This window comes from Chrysemys picta, chromosome 12 (genome assembly GCF_011386835.1).
Source record: "Chrysemys picta bellii isolate R12L10 chromosome 12, ASM1138683v2, whole genome shotgun sequence".
Taxonomy (NCBI): domain Eukaryota; kingdom Metazoa; phylum Chordata; order Testudines; family Emydidae; genus Chrysemys; species Chrysemys picta.
Window position 1 is genome coordinate 37,798,423 of NC_088802.1, and position 16,339 is coordinate 37,814,761.

The 16,339-nt window shown below is 41.8% G+C and overlaps 1 protein-coding gene across 4 annotated transcripts in view; it reads left to right on the top strand.

The window, feature by feature from the left end:
* LOC135974786 (queuosine-tRNA galactosyltransferase-like) overlaps nucleotides 1-16,339 on the top strand; it is a 77,045-nt gene that overhangs the window by 11,766 nt on the left and 48,940 nt on the right. For all 4 annotated transcript variants that reach the window (XM_065563368.1, XM_065563366.1, XM_065563367.1 and 1 more), the window contains one exon: nucleotides 7,499-7,563. In XM_065563368.1, the coding sequence (XP_065419440.1) occupies nucleotides 7,499-7,563 (65 nt within the window). The remainder of the gene's footprint in view (nucleotides 1-7,498; nucleotides 7,564-16,339) is intronic.

A 16,339-nucleotide genomic window follows, 5' to 3' on the forward strand; every position in this document is an offset into this window, starting at 1 on the left:
CGATGCTAGCCACGGTAGAGAGGACATACTCCACCGACTTAATGCGCTTAGTGGGGACATACACAATTGACTGTATACAATCGATTTCTAAAAATGGACTTCTATAAAATTGACTTAATTTGGTAGCGTAGACATACCCTTAGGGTATGAACTGTAAAGCTTTTGAGTTGAGTTTTAAACCTAGCTTTCTTTTTCTATGATGTGGAAGAAAAGACAGAGTAGTTGCTTTCATGAGGAGGAACAGAACAAAATACCTTTTAATAAATGTCTTCTAAAATTTATCTGTTGATTTGTTCATTAAGAAAGTTTTAATTTGTTAGGAATTCCATCTAATTTCACTAACTGTACATCTATAGCCTGTAGTGTAAATGTTTATAGGGGTACTGTGTATTCTCTGCTTGATCTGCATATCTATCTGTCATCATTGTTAACATGAATTAAATGTACACATTATATAGGTGGGGAAGCAGTCTCCTAGTAGTTTGTTTTTCTTTTACTCATACTGTTTTGTCACAGTTCATTTTTTGTCCAATTCTTATATTTTAAGCATGTTGCTGTGTGAGGCTTTTGGTGTACAATAGAATAAAAGTTTGCTTAGCTTATCAAATACAGTTTTTTTTTAAATTTTTGACTAATAATTTGTAATAAAAGTTAAGAATTAAATCCTCCTTAGGATTCCAGTTTGTTGATAATATTTTCAAGATACATCTCTAATTTTCACATTTGCTGAAGAGGTTCTGTACTGCTTAGTATGTGGTGTTAAAATCCTAACATTGGTATCCACCCCCTTCCCTGTTACCCATATGCTCCCAGGTTACATCACAGTTGGAAATTAAAAGACTGTAGCTTTATTTACCACAGACTGATGTTTTACAAGTTTTTTTAATAGAGCATTTACGCCGGTAGTGAAAGTACTCAATAGATATATAATTCATTCCTTTTGTACGGGGGCAATCTTCTAGGTCCGCAGTCAGCATCCAACTCTATTGAGTTGGTAAAAATTGGCATTGGTTATTTGCATGGCAAGCAGTAATGCCTTCCTCCTCCATTTAATATAATTCTTAATTGGGTTTTCTTCCCTTTCCATTCTCATGTGTGATGAGTTAGCCACACTACCCTCCAAAGAAAGATTGTTGTGTTACTGAGTAGGTTTTTAAAACATCCCTATTTCATTGCATCTGGATACTCTATTAGCGTTGCAATTTGTGTGTTCTGTTTGGAAGAGATGCAGACACTGCTTAAGAAAGAAGCAAAGTAATCCCATCTAATTATGCTGTATTTAAATGTAAACATTAATCATATCACCTGCAGATGTACCGCTCAGCCCTCCAGCATTGTAGAATGAGACATTGATCCCTGCAATGCAGTTCACATCACTGTTACTCTTCTTGTCTTCCCCCTCACTTTTCTCTGTCCATTCCCTCTTCTGTGTTCCACCCAACTATGTATAACTTTGCTCATGCTGTTCCCACACTTGGCAGTTCACTTCTCTTTCTGATCTCTTCTTCAGTTTGACTAACACACAAGAGCAGAGAACAAAGTGGAAGACTGGTCAGAAGAACAGGGAGGAGGATGGTGTGCTGATAGTCTCTGTGGGAGCTGAATAGGCAGCACCCCTGTAAGGCAGGATTTAGTGACACTGGATGGATAGAGGGCTGGGGACAGAAAATTGACCATATATTGCAGGACATTTGTTTGCCAATAATTTGAGAGGCATAATTTTGGAACATTTTGAAACCGTTTCTACTTCCTTTGATGAAGCAACCTGTTTGCAGCCCAGAAGAAACCTTTACTCATTCTAGGTGATATAGTCCCATTCAAGAAAGGCCCGATTTTATTTCAGGTAATTTTTAATTCCCAAACAATTTTGGTACCAGTATATGTAAATAAATTAAAATTTTGTTTGTGCACTGAATTAATCTATGAATGACAAAAACTCCTCTAGTTTTAGCAAACAAAACGTAAGCAAAAGGTGTGTTCATGTACATCACATTAAATAATAATAAAACAAAGTAACCTGTTTTTTAAAACCAAGTGTATTATGTAGGAATCAATGTTAGATCACTATTCAAATAAGGACCTCTCTTGTTTTAGAGGTTGTTACATTTGGGGAGCCAGGATAGTTTGAAATCTTTATTATCCTTTTGTCTTCAGTGATTTATTTTGGTATGTTTATGAGTAGTTACAACTGGAAGGAATATTTCCTGGTTAAAGCCCCAAAATAGAAACAATGTGGCAGTCGATATTCAAGTCTTGGGCTATTTATATGGGATTAAAATTCATTTCTGATTCTTTTCTATCATGTAAAAGAAAAAGAGGGGGGAAAAAAACTAAAAAAAAAGGGTCACTGGCTTAAAAAAAAAATCCTTTTTCTTTCCAAGAGCAAGGAATGTTAATATCTCACTGAGGCTTAAGTTTTTACTGTTGTGACCATAGTAACAGGCTCTTTTCACCAAGTAAGCAGGCATTACAAAAGAGAGTTCTGGCACAAACATTTGATTTTCTTCAGTACTGTAATATTAAAGCAAATTCTTTGCTTATGCCAAACACAGGATTCATTGTGGGAAACCAATTTTCAATATCTAGTTTCCCCAGGGAGTTAAATCTCTTCTTAAATCACAAAATTAACATACCTTTTTTATTCTTAAGACACTGTTGTTATAAGTAACTGTTTAATAAAATTCCAGACGTGTTTTAATCTAGAAAAAATATTTTATACCTTTTTTGACATAACATTTTATACTTCAAATTTTTCCCTAAAAGATTTGATTTAAAAGCAGAATCTTAAAGATTTCAGAAAGTTCCTTATCTTTGAATCTTTTAACTTTCATCTTGAAGTTGTCACCTTGCCTTTTTTTTCCTTGATCACTGCTTCCTTCGACTTCAATCATTTTACAGTGATGACTGTTGAAATATCATATTAATAATGAATGAAATATGTATATAGGGTTAGTTACAGCTGATCCTGGTAGAATAGGTATTGATCCAGTGCGGGGATTACGAGTGCAAGGTTAACTCCATCCTACTCTTTTTCCCTTTCCCTTAGGAGAGAACTGTTAAAAACTATGGATTCTCCTGTTTGGCATGTCCAGACTTGCTAATTTGCTTTAGCTGTTTCTTACTGAAGCTGCGGATGCCAGAAATTTAACTCTAGTCTTATGAGAGCTGTTGAATTTACCAACTGGTTTTGTCTTCTGAGTTACAATTACATATATAAGGTGTTAAAAACAACTCATTTAGGTGTAACCTTGAGTGCTACTGTACTGTTGGTGGGTGGGCCAACATGCTCCCAGGAGGTAGTGGAAAATGCAGACAGCTGTACTGTACTAGAATTGACTCATGGAAGCTTGTAAAAGCACAGTTATTCCTTGATTGACTTTCAGTATCAATCTGTCTGTATTACTAGTTCAGAGCTCTAGCCTGGTTAGGGAACATGCTTAAGGTCCCATAGAAAGTAATTTCTGTAAACATTGATCAAGGAACGTTATTAGAATAAGATGAGGTATTATCCTTAAAGATACTCTGTGTCTGTGCTTCACTTTAAAGCCATTACTGTCTACCTGCTGTAGATTTAAAGATATACTACACATATCCTCTAGACTATACAGTGGAATAATCTTATAACTAGGTCAGGTGACAACCATCTTATAACAAGATTCCTGACTTAGCTGCACTTGTGGCATAGACAAGGCCTAAATGACAGGTACAGTATTAAATGGGACGCTAAAGGTTTTTCAGGTTAAATTAGGTGCCCTTGTGCTTGCCTCCTGTAGAACAATCTGTAGAAGGAGGAAAAGTACAGGTACCAGGCTGTTAACTTAAGCCTCGTCTACACTGGAAAGTCATACCAGTTTAATTGACTTGGTTAAAATCACACTTTAAGTTAAACCAGTACAACTTTCTCATGTAGACAACATCTTAGATGTTAACTCCTGGAGTTGTCACCACATTTGGCCCTTTGGGGAAAAGGTTTACAAATGCTCAGAGACAGGCATGCAACTTTGAAACCCTATGGACTCTAGTGGTCTATGGAAGCTCCAGTGCTGCTATTGTATCTTTCAGGGTATACATGTTAAGCACTCCTGTGCTGTTCCTCATCCTCCCTCTTCCACCTAAGAGAGAACGCACTGAAAAGCCATGCTGTTCTTTTTTCTTCTCTCTCTGCTTTTCCAGGGGATGATAGAATTGGGGGAGGGGGAGTTAAGAATGACTACACCAGCTGGTTAGTGTAGCTGCTTCTTGGCTTCACATCTTTTTTGAAATAGTTTTGCTTATTAGTAGGACTGTCTTCATGTACAAGTGACTTTTAAACAGATTTAGTTAATCTGGTGCAGTAGATTGGGTGGACACTTTTAATTCAGTTTAAGACAGGCTTATTTTGCTTTAATTTCATTCCATTAGGAATAGATTTAAGCTAAACTGAAATAAGACGCTCATAACCAGAAATAAGAGTATCCACACAGGTTTTCAGTGGATTAACTAAACTTCTGAAAGTTTTTGTGTTGACAGGGCCTTAGTAAAAATCATTGTATGCTTTTAGAAAGAGCCTGGGTCTCCTCTCTTACAGCTGCACTGTTAAGGTGGGCACAATGGATCCATGATATCAGCATTATAATTTGACTACACTTTTTTGTGTGTCTCTGTGTTTCTGTGGAGAGGTTTCCATGTAAGCATTCCATATTTATGCTCATTGTTACTATATGCCTTTTGATTTGCTCCCCTCAGCACTCCATGTTGCCCTAGATAAAGAGAATAACCAATATTATATTATTTCCTGTTGAGAGAGAAAGAGAGAGAGGCAATCTGTCTGAAATAGTCTTTGCAGCACAGGAAATTTTTCTATTTATTACAGAACAGGCAGGCTTTTTTTCTCTTATGCCTTGCTGGAATCCTCTAAAGGGCCAATACCACAGGCCAAAAAGATTGGCTGGTCTGCACATTCTTGCCCTTTTGGGGGGTTTTTTGTCTATGATTTATATTAGAATAGCATCTAGAGGGCCCAGATGTGGATTGAGGCCCTGTTTTTTGTAGGTTTGTAGAAACACAGTAAAAGTCAGTCCCTGGTCTAAAGAACTTGCAGTATTGGTTAATGACAAAAGGATGATGAAACAATAGGTGGGAATGCGGGAGGGAGGACAATGTAACAATAATACCAGAGTGTTCTACCATAGACTAGATGTGCATACAGTGTACACTTGAAGTAGTTCAGTATTTGCCTAGTTGTGATCAACTGGTGAAATTGCTAAATAAGGGTGATGTGTGCACTAAGAACTGGACTGAGCCTACCAACCTATTTCATGTAGGCCAGCATAAAATGGTGGTTATATGTATTCATTATTAATTTGCTTCTGGGTTTGAACTAGTATTGTAGATTGACCAGGGTTTTAAACTAGTATTGTGAAAGTCCATTACAGTCCCCATAGGTAGAGAGTACACTATCCATGCTCAATCCTATTTAAGACAAGGAAGATTATGAAAACTGTGGCTATTGAATTTTTAAATTTCTAATCAATACAACTGTAGTTTAAGTTAAAAAATCCCTGAGCATTCTTTTAACGCTTTACTGAAGAATCCAGAGAGAACAGCACCAACAGTTACACTAGTTAGGAAAAAAATATGTGTTATCTTTTTCTTCAGAGCATAAGATGATCACCAGTTGGAGTCAGTAAGAAATGTTCCTCATGGTATGCTACTGTATATGCCTTCTTTTTAAGCATTTGCCATTGGCTGTTGTTGGAGGCAGATTACTGGCCTAGATGGATTAATAATCTTTTCCTGTGTGTCAATTTTTATTGTCTTAGGGTAAAGACAACTAGAGCAGTGGTTCTCAGACAGGGGTCTGGGAATCCCTGGTGCGGGGGGGGAGGGAGGAGGAAAGACTGCAAGCAGGTTTTAGGGCATCCACTGAAATAAACCATAGAGCAGGGCCAGCATTAGACTCACTGGGGCTCAGGGCAGAAAGCTGAAGCCCGAGCCCCACTGCTCCGGGCTGAAGCCAAAGCCCGAGCAACTTAGCTTCGGGAGGCTCCCAGTGATGTGAAACCCTGGACAATTGCTTTGCTTGCTACCCCTAACACTGGACCTGGCTAGTAATCTACTGAAAAACAGTTGTTGTAGCACTAGTGGGCCATGGAATTTTTATAGCATGTTTTGTGTAAGTGTGTGTGTGGGGGGTGGGTGGGGGTGGGGGGGTACCTCATAAGGAAAAAGGTTGAGAACTTCTGCTCTAGAGCAGAGTGTACATAGGCAAAAAGGAAGCACCCATGTAAAATATGTAGTCAAGTTTGCATCCAAAGCTTATCATGTACAAATAAATGTTTCTCTGCAGTCCACTTGGTCTTCAACTTGAATAACATCTCCCCACCCCCAAGGAAATCCAAACCCCTCAAAGAGTTAAATTCCTGGCTGTCCATTTGCTATTCAGAACTGCAAATTACTGTACAGAATATCCTCACCAAATCCTGAGGAAATCACTTACACCCATAAAGGCAAAGAGTGGAGTGTCAAATACTTTTCTTCCTTTAGTTGCCTTATCCTGGAGAAATATATTTTTACACACATTGGTTGACGGTCTAGCATTTGGTCATATAAACACTATAAAATATGTAATTTACAGGTGGGAAAAAAAGATTGCCCCACTGTTGTTACTTGAGTGCCTGTGGCTTGTAATTATGGAGCCGTATTGTTAACACTAGTAGAGCTGCAGTTTTCTCCATCAGACTAAAGAGGGATGAAATCTATTTTAAAATGGGATGCTTCTTTAAGCAAAGGAAGCCATTCCATCACCAGAAACAGAAGGCCCAGAAGGAGGAGTGCAGGCATGAAGGACTTGGACCAAACTGTGGGCTCATTAAAAGTGGAGAGATCAAAATGAGGGGGATTGCATTCAGGAGATTGTTTTTCATAGATGTTTTGTGCTTTTAAAGAGTAAAGTTGTGTGTGTTCAAGAAATTCCTTTGCTTTGCTTTTTGTCTCCTTGCTTTATGCCACATGGTCCATAGTGGGATTAACTAGAAACCTGAGCACTCACAGCCAGGTAGTCTCAGGGGAATGCATTCAAGCAGTTGGGGGCTTGGATGGGCTGAGAGCTGAGCCCAGGCTTCCAGTGTCTAGGTGACCAGACTGCAGGATTCCACTGCTCAAGAAGGATGTCAGACATGGGGCCTGTGCCTGGGGAGTACAGCTGAAGGACCCAGAATCTGGAATAGTGATCAGTCACTGCCCAGACCCAGAGATCTTAGCAGCATGTGAGATGCAGTATTTGGATCACGTTACAACAGACTGGTGTCTGTTGAGAGAGCAGGACTGGACCAGGTAGCCACAATACTTCAAAAATTCCTGTTTAAGGCATGTAAAACAAAACATTTTTCATAATAACGTAGATCTCCACTTGTGTCTCTCATTTAATCTTGACTACAGTATAATTTAAAAAAATGGATGTTGTGATAAAAATAATTCTAAAGATATGTGTAACATTATCTCTTTTCTTTCTCTTCAGTTGGCTTTGCTAAAAACCAAGCAGTAATACAGAGCTCTGGGACCTACCTCTGCTTTCTGGATTCTGTAAGTTGACTCTTTACATTTTATTTAGTTTTGTCAACAAAACACTTACCGTAGATTGTTTTTAATATGGTGGTTGATTTTTCTTAAGTCAAGATGTTTAAATGTTTTCTTAAGTCAAGTTGTTTCACACATGTTAAGTCCTAATTACAACTTTGTATTAATCTTTCAACCTTGTATACGGCTGCAGACTTTTTTACCTTCAGCTCTGATCCCATTAAATCCCAAGGCTGGGTCAGGTCAATATTTAGGCATTCTTTAGGCGTTCTCATGTCCCATGTGCTGCAGGAGAGATGGTGTTGATGATTCAGATTGAATGTAGTCAAGGTTGCATTTGATTGAATTTGAGTTGGAACTGAACCAGGCCTTTGTGTAGTAATAGGGGCACTATGCTACTGCTGGAAGTGCAGTTTTTTTGATACAATGTAAAATCAAAGTCCTGATTGCTTGTGGTCTTTATAAAAAGTGTCATGAGATCTTTTAAGAATGGAGATGTTAATGCTAGAGTCCTGGCTAGATTTTTAACTCAGGTAATCACATTCTGATTCTATAAATTCCTCTTGCAATGTCAATTGGATGCAGTATTTTTAAAAAATATCCTATATTGAACTCTTGATGCTAAATATTATTAAACAGCTGATATGTTTTACATTTGTTTATGGTCCAAGGAGTCTGCCAGTGATTTCCTCTCTCTGCCTTTCCATTCAAGAACTAAGTGTGGAATATGTTTTGCTGGCAGTAGCCTGCTTGACTAGTTGAAATATTGCTAATGCCATTTAGTACCATATTTAGTGACATAGTTACATGTTGCCCTTTTTATTTAATTTCATTATATTAAGGTTTGTTCCAATTTCCTGCCTAAATAGATTTTTTTTAAAGCGAGTTTGGTACCTGAGGAAGGTTGTGGAAAGTTACTTTTCAGAATGTGCATGTCAAATATCACACACGTATTCCAGAAGTGACAGTTTGAGCAGTCGGAGTTACAGATCTTATATGAATCCTTGGGTGTTTGGAGATCTCACTTCATTCACATAGCACAGAGTTATTCATTTCAGTAGCTTGTACCCAAGTACAGTGCAAAAGTGTGTTTACCAGATCTCAGTGTTAGTTTCCTTACAGTTTCATTAGGAAGCGAATGTTAAAAAAGTAAGTCTCAGGAGATAAGTTCATTGTTCTAGATTTTGTTCACTTGCTAAACAACATTGTTTTTTAATCAGGTTATAGGTGTTCCATGTAAATTGTACTCATGAAGTGACTGATTAAGGCCTTCATCCTGTACGGTTGCAGTCAATGGGAGTTTTCTAGTTGACTTTAGTGGGCTTAGGATCAGGCTCCATTTGTCTGAATGTGGGCAGGTTCAATGCAAACTGTTCCATGCATAACCAAATCTTACCCATCTTAACTTCTGTGAATAGTTCCATGAATTTGAGTCCTACTGACTTTTGGGGTTCAATGGCACTGCTTGCATGAGTGAAGTAAGCAAGATGTGACCCAAAATCAGTTATTTGCAAACCCCTAGGTATTTCAGCCTTAGACAGTTGCTCCACAGTGTGTAGCGTGGTTAAATGCTGGGGATTTAGGATGAAACCACCGCACCAATTTTTCTTGTGAGCTTAGCCAGCAAAAGCCCACGTCTCCAGAAGTAAAAAGTCTGTTGCACCATGTAGTGCAATGTCACTTCGGTGCAAAATACATATATATGTGATTCATTGAGGTAAATATCAGAGAGGATTATTCTGCCTCTTCCAGTTCAGACAAACATGGTTATAAATCAGGTGATTATAAATCAGGTCATTACTTATATTTTTTATTTGACATTGAAGAGGAGAGAAAGTGTGTGTGTAAAATCTCTTTTAAATGTATGAATTATTATTTACATGATTGCATGTATGTCATGTACCTTTACACTGCTGCATAATTTCCCTTCACTGGTTAGCTCTAGAGCAGGGGTCGGCAATGTTTGGCACGCGGTTCGCCAAGGTAAGCACCCTGGTGGGCCGGGCCAGTTTATTTACCTGCTGACGTGGTAGGTTTGGCCGATCGCGGCCCCCACTGACCGCGGTTCGCCGTCCCGGGCCAATGGGGGCGGCGGGAAGCCGTGGCCAGCACAGCCCTCACCCACGCCGCTTCCTGCCACCCCCATTGGCCCGGGACAGCGAACCGGGGCCAGTGGGGGCCAGCGATCGGCCGAACCTGCCGCGTCAGCAGGTAAATAAACTGGCCCGGCCCGCTAGGGTGCTTACCCTGGCAAGCCGCGTGCCAAATGTTGCCAACCCCTGCTCTAGAGGGTAAAGTAATCTGTAGCAATCGTTCACAAATATTAACGCTGAATAATATTTTTTTCCCCAGATGTTCTAATGGATGGTTCAGATTTGGTGAAAGATTAATTTTGAAATGAATGTGTGCTGTATACATTTAGGACCATTTGAAGTGGTTCCAAACAAAAGTTTTATGGTCCCAGCTTGAAAAATAATTGAAAATAGGTAGAGAATATTGGTTCTTTGTTTAATTTCTACATATTTGCACTAACAACTAGATGTTTCAAAGGTGAAATCATTCTGAGCTAGCAAAACTCATGTCCCTGTATCCTAGAAGTTATACATCAAATGTGTTATTAAAGATAATGTTCTGCTATTTTTCTTTGTGGCTGCTATTGTTGGCTAAAAAAGATTAATATAGAGGGGATAAAATAATTGCAATAACTGCTACAAAACTAGGAATTGAACAGTATTCTGTCTGACAGTAGTTACTAGATACTATGTGGTAATAACCCAAACACAGATGTTTCCAGCTGTGTGACTGAGCTGTCTGTGTCTGCTTCCATATGCCCCCTCACTTCTTAGGTTCAGTTCACCAGCCCAGTATCAAGTTATTTAGAAAAGAATGTTGATATCAGGCATGTGGAATGAGCTGCATTATTGCCAAGAAATTGATTTTCAGATTTGCATTCATAGTTGCAGGTTCTGTGTTAATACAGAGCAGGTTACATAATTCATTATGCATTTGGTGTATGTGAGGAGAGAATGTATTGTGTTTTTTAGGACTTCTTGCTTGTGTATCTTCGAGGAAGTATTGACTCCAGAGAGAACTGTTCACTTGCTATCTCAGCTGGAGTCAAGCTGCTTATATCTCGAAGCACCAGTAGCTTTGTGATGACAGTGAATTGGGAAGAAACATGACAAAAGAGGATACAAGGCTCAAAATTTTCAGAATTTGATCAGCCCATTCTTCTGTTAAGTGCTGGTTATTTGACTAAAAACTAATATGTTTTTGTTTTCTGCTGTAACCGTTGTTCTTCTTTGAGTGCTTGCTCATGTCGATTCCAAAGTAGGTGTGTGTGCACTGTGTGCTCAGTTTCTGAAAGGTTTTTCCCTTAACGATATCTGTCGGGTTAGTCCAGGCATTCCCTGGAGTCGTGCCGTCATGGCGCCGCATATATAGCACTGCCGACCTGCTGCCTCTTCAATTCCTTCTTACTGCCAGTGACGGTTAGCCGGAACGTCGTTTCTCTCTTGCTTCTGCAAGGGTTTCCCTAGTGGTTTACTTGTAGTTACCTGTAAATAGTTAAAATAGTTAGTTTCTTATTTAGTCTTAGTGTACTTGTTAGATTACTTACAGCCCTGTTCATTGGGGGCAAACCCTCTTCCCCAGAACTGGGGTATGTCTCAGGGTTTAAACAGTGCATGGCTTGTAATAAGCCTATACCAAGGAGCCACCCTCACACTTCTTGTCTGAAGTGTCTGGGGGAATCCCATCAAAAAGAGTGCTGTAAGATCTGCAGGGGATTTTGCCCCAGAACCCAGAAGGAGAGGGACCAAAGATTAAAATTTCTCCCGATGGAGGCAGCCCTTTGCCCTCACTTGGAGCTGAGTTCGGCCGAACTAGCACCCAGCGTATCAACATCAATGCAGCGTGCACCAGCGTCTGCGAGGGAGACCTCGGCACCGAGAAGGGACTCTAGCTCCAGAGACTCTCGGTACCGATAGGGTTCTCCGATACAGAGGGGCTCCATCCATGGCTCAGTCTGGCACTGCTCCCATTCTCCAGTACCCTGTAAGAAACAGAAGAAGTTGGAGAGGGGGCGCTCATCCACACCAAGAACAGGGCGCTGGTGCATGGCAACCCAGCTATGGTGCCACGCTGGTCTCCTTCGCTATGGCACCACTCCTCAGCACCGCCTGAGGTTAATCGGGCTATGGCGCAGCGATGGTTGCCTGATTGCTGGCACTGCTCCCTAGCACAGACTGGCACTGCTCTTCCCTGGTAGCTGTGCAGTTAGTCCTCCCAATCAGACTTGGAGCTGGAATCTTACATGTCCAGATGGAGCAGACACATATGGGAGTGGAGGCACGCAAGAATTGACATGGGTCAGCAATTCTGTACTGTGCCCTGGCCTGCACAGTGGCAGTTAGGGGTGTAGTGGCCTTTTTGGACCCCATGGACATTCCATCAAGCCCCAGGGTCACATTCCAGGAGGTCTCAGTTGGTGATCTCTGAGAGCCATGCATCTCCTCCGCCTCCCTCGGTGTAGGATCAACTGCATGGCACCAAACTGGACACGGTACCAGAGGAGCTGGCACCGCGAGACCCACTTGGTACAGAAGGTCAGGAGCAAGAGCTCGTTCCCATATTGACCTTATCATCTTCGTCACCAGATGAAGCTGTAGCAGGGATCTCTCCGACCCCTACACTCGAGAGTAGTGTCCACCAATGGCTTTTGAGGAGAGTGGCCCAGAACCTGGTGCTCCAGGTCAAAGAAGTCACTGAGTCCTCAGACCCTATGGTGGACATCCTGACTACTGGGCTTGTCCCGTATTGCTCTGCCACTAATTCAAATGATTCAGGACACCACAAAATCCCACAGGCATACCTCTGCCTCACTGCCCCCGATGGCAAAGAGGACTGAGAGGAAATATTTTGTCCCCTCTAAAGGTTTGAATTAGAGCTGTTAAGCGATTAAAAAATTAATCGTGAATCATGCGAGTAATCGTGCTGTTAAAAAATAATAGAATACCATTTATGTGAATATTTTTGGATTTTTCTACATTTTCAAATATTGATTTCAATTACAACACAAAATACGAAGTGTACAGTGCTCACTTCATATTTTTTATTACAAATATTAGCACTGTAAAAACAAAAGAAATAGTATTTTTCAATTCACCTAATACAAGTACTGTAGTGCAATCTCTTTATCATGAAAGTTGAACTTACAAATGTAGAATTATTTCCAAAAATTAACTGCACTCAAAAATAAAACAATGCAAATAATTGTTTGTCTGAGTGATTAGCTGAATAAGAAGTAGGACTGAGTGGTCTTGTAGGCTCTAAAGTTTTACATTTTGTTTTTGAGTGCAGCTATATAACACAAATATACATTTGTAAGTTATGCTTTCACAATAAAGAGATTGCACTATATTACTTGTATGAGGTCAAAAATGCTATTTATTTTATTATTTTTACAGTGCAAATATTTGTAATAAATTATAATATAAAGTGAGCACTGTTCTTTTTGTATTCTGTGTTGCAATAGAAATCAATATATTTGAAAATGTAGAAAAACATCCAAAAATATTTAATAAATTTCATTTGGTATTCTATTGTTTAACAATGCAATTAATCACGATTGATTTTTTGTGTTAAAAACGTGAGTTAATTGCAATTAATCGACAGCTGTAGTTTGAATATCTTTATTTGCATTTGCCCCAAAGCTCCTTAGTGGTGGCAACAGCGAATGAATGCGAGCGTCAAGGGCAACAAGGGCCCTCACCCAAAGCCTGGGACGCTAAATTGGACCTTTCTGGGAGGAACGTCTACTCTACCGGGGGCCTCCAGTTTCGGATTTCAAGCCTCAGCAGATATAGCTTCAATTCCTGGAGAGCTATGTCAAAGTTTATTGAGCTACTGCCATCAGAATCTAGGATAGAATTCTCCATCTTGGTGGAGGAGGGCAAGCTAGTGGCACGGGCCACACGCTACAGGCAGCCCTGGATGTTGCTGTTTTGACCGCTTAGACCATGTCTTCGGCCATGGCTATGAGAAGGAGCTCTTGTCTGCAGGCCTCAGGACTCCCAAATGAGGTCCAGCAGACCACTCAGGATCTCCCATTCGAAAGCTCCTCACTCTTTTTTTGAAAAGACAGACTCACGGCTACATCACCTGAAGGACTCAAAGGCCACACTCAAGTCCCTTAGCATGCATATCCTGGCACTGCAACGAAGGCATTTTAAGCTGTAGTCCCTGTCTCAATTTTTACCAGCCTCAGGACAAGTAGGACTACTCTAGGAGGCCTAGCAGAAATCATAGGAGGAAGTCTCCTCCCATTATCTGCTCAGGGCTCTGGCCAGGCAAAACAGCCCTCCGGACAGATACAAGCCTTTTGAGGGTGTGCTCGAGGGCTGTGCACAGTTCAAGTACCAGATCCAATTGCCCTGTGTTTTTCATGCTGACTATCCCATTTCTACTCTGCCTCGGCCCAGATTATATCAGACCACTGGGTGCTCCGCACGGTAGAACTGGGATATTCCCTCCAACTCAGCTCTCCCCCTCCCTGGTCCCTCTTCAGGGACCCCTCTCATGAAAAACATCTAATGCAAGAGGTGCAGATGCTCCTAAGAGTGGGAGGAGTAGAGGAGGTTCCTCAGGAGCTGAGGGGAAAGGGATTTTACTCCCGTTATTTCCTAATCCTGAAAGTCAAAGGTGGTCTCAGGCCCATTCTAAATCTGCAAAACTTCAACAAATTCATTAAAAAGTTGAAGTTCCGCATGGTCTCTTTGACCTCCATTATTCCCTCCTGGGATCCGGGGGATTGGTATGTTACCCTTGACTTGAATGACGTGTACTCTCATATTTCGATAGTCCCATCCCACAGAAGGTTCCTCAGGTTTGTGGTGAACCATACCATTATCAGTTTACAGTCCTCCCCTTCGGCCTAGCAGCAACATCTTGGGTGTTCACCAAATGCATGGCAGTAGTGGCCGCATTCCTCAGAAAACGGCAGGTGCAGGTATTTCCATACCTTGATGACTGGCTGATCAAGGGCCGTTCCAGGGAGCAGGTAAGCCCGATAAGGTTGACTTTCGGCAGGCTTGGCCTTCGGCTGAACGTGCAGAAATCAACCCTGTCCCCCACTCGAAGGATAGAGTTCATAAGGGCAGTGTTAGATTCGGAGCAAGCCAGAGCATTCCTACTGGAATCACAGTTCCAGATGCTTTGCAACATCATAGAGAGTCTCAGCCGATGCCTTGCAACTACAGCAAGGAATTGTTTGAAGCTCCTTGGACACATGGTCGCCTGTACATATGTAGTACAAAATGCCAGAGTGAGGCTCAGGCCCCTCTAGGCTTGGCTGGCAGCGGTATATCGTCAAAACCGAGACAGCCTAGACAAGATAGTCACGCTTTCTCCAATGGCGACCGAGTCTCTCCTATGGTGGCTCAACCCGCAAGCGGTGTGTGCAGGAGTATCCTTCTCCAGACCTCAACCCTCGCTCTCTCTGGTCACAGATGCATCGGCAATGGGTTGGGGAGCACATCTAGGAAGACTCAGAACTCAAGGCCTCTGGTCCCAAGCGGAGCTTTTGCTCCACATCAACGTTTGGGAGCTGAGATTATTTCCTCTAGTCTGACAGACTTTCCAGACCCTCGTGGAAGGGAGATGTGTATCAGTCATGACAGACAATGCAACAGCAATGTTTTATATAAACAGACAGGGTGGAGCATGCTCCTCTCCCCTATGCCAAGAAGCCCTCAGGCTGTGGAATTTCTGCAAAGCCCACTTGATACATCTGGAGGCATCTTACCTCCTGGGGGCTCAGAATGAGTTGGCGGACCATCTCTGCAGATCCTTTCACAACCACGATTGGTTCATACGCCTGGACGTCATGAACAACATCTTCCAGTGGTGGGGAGCTCCCCAGATAGATTTGTTCACAACGAGGCACAACAGGAAGTGTCTGCAATTCTGCTCCTTCCTGAATCACAGCCCAGGTTCAATCGCAGATGCATTCCTCGTTCCCATCTGTTCTACACGTTTTGGCACATCCCACTCATTCACAAGGTTCTGCTCAAGATCAGGAGGAACGGAGCCTCTGTGATATTAATAGCCCCAGCCTGTCCCTGTCAACATTAGTACACCACACACCTAGAACTGTCGGTGGAACCTCCAATCACCCTGCCTCTGCTCCCAGACCTGATCATCCAGGACTTCGGCTGCCTTCAGCACCCCAACCTCGAATCTCTCCATCTCACCGCATGGAAGTTTCTTGGTTTGAACCCACTGGAGCTCTCTTGCTCGGGACCCATTAGGGTGGTCATCCTTGGTAGTAGACAACCATCCACTAGGGCAGAGGTCGGCAACCTTTGGCAGTGGCCCACCAAGGTAATCTGCTGGCGGGCTGCGAGACATTTTGTTTACATTGACCGTCCACAGGCGCAGCCCCCCTGCAGCTCCCAGTGGCCCTGGTTTGCTGTTCCCAGCCAATGTGTTAGGGCTACTTGGCTAAGTGGAATACTTCTCCCATGCACTCATCAGTACCCTTTATCTTGGACTATCTGTTGCACCTGAAGCAACAAGGTCTGTCGGTATCATCGATAAAGGTTCAACTGGCTGCCGTTTCTGCTTTTCAGGCAGGGATTGCAGGCTGATCAGTCTTCGCTAACTCGATGGTTGGCCATTTTTTTAAAGGACTGGACAGATTATACCCTCAAGTTCAACAACCAATCCCTGCATGGGACCTTAACTTGGTGTTTTTGAGGCTGATGGGGGGCCTCCCTTTTGA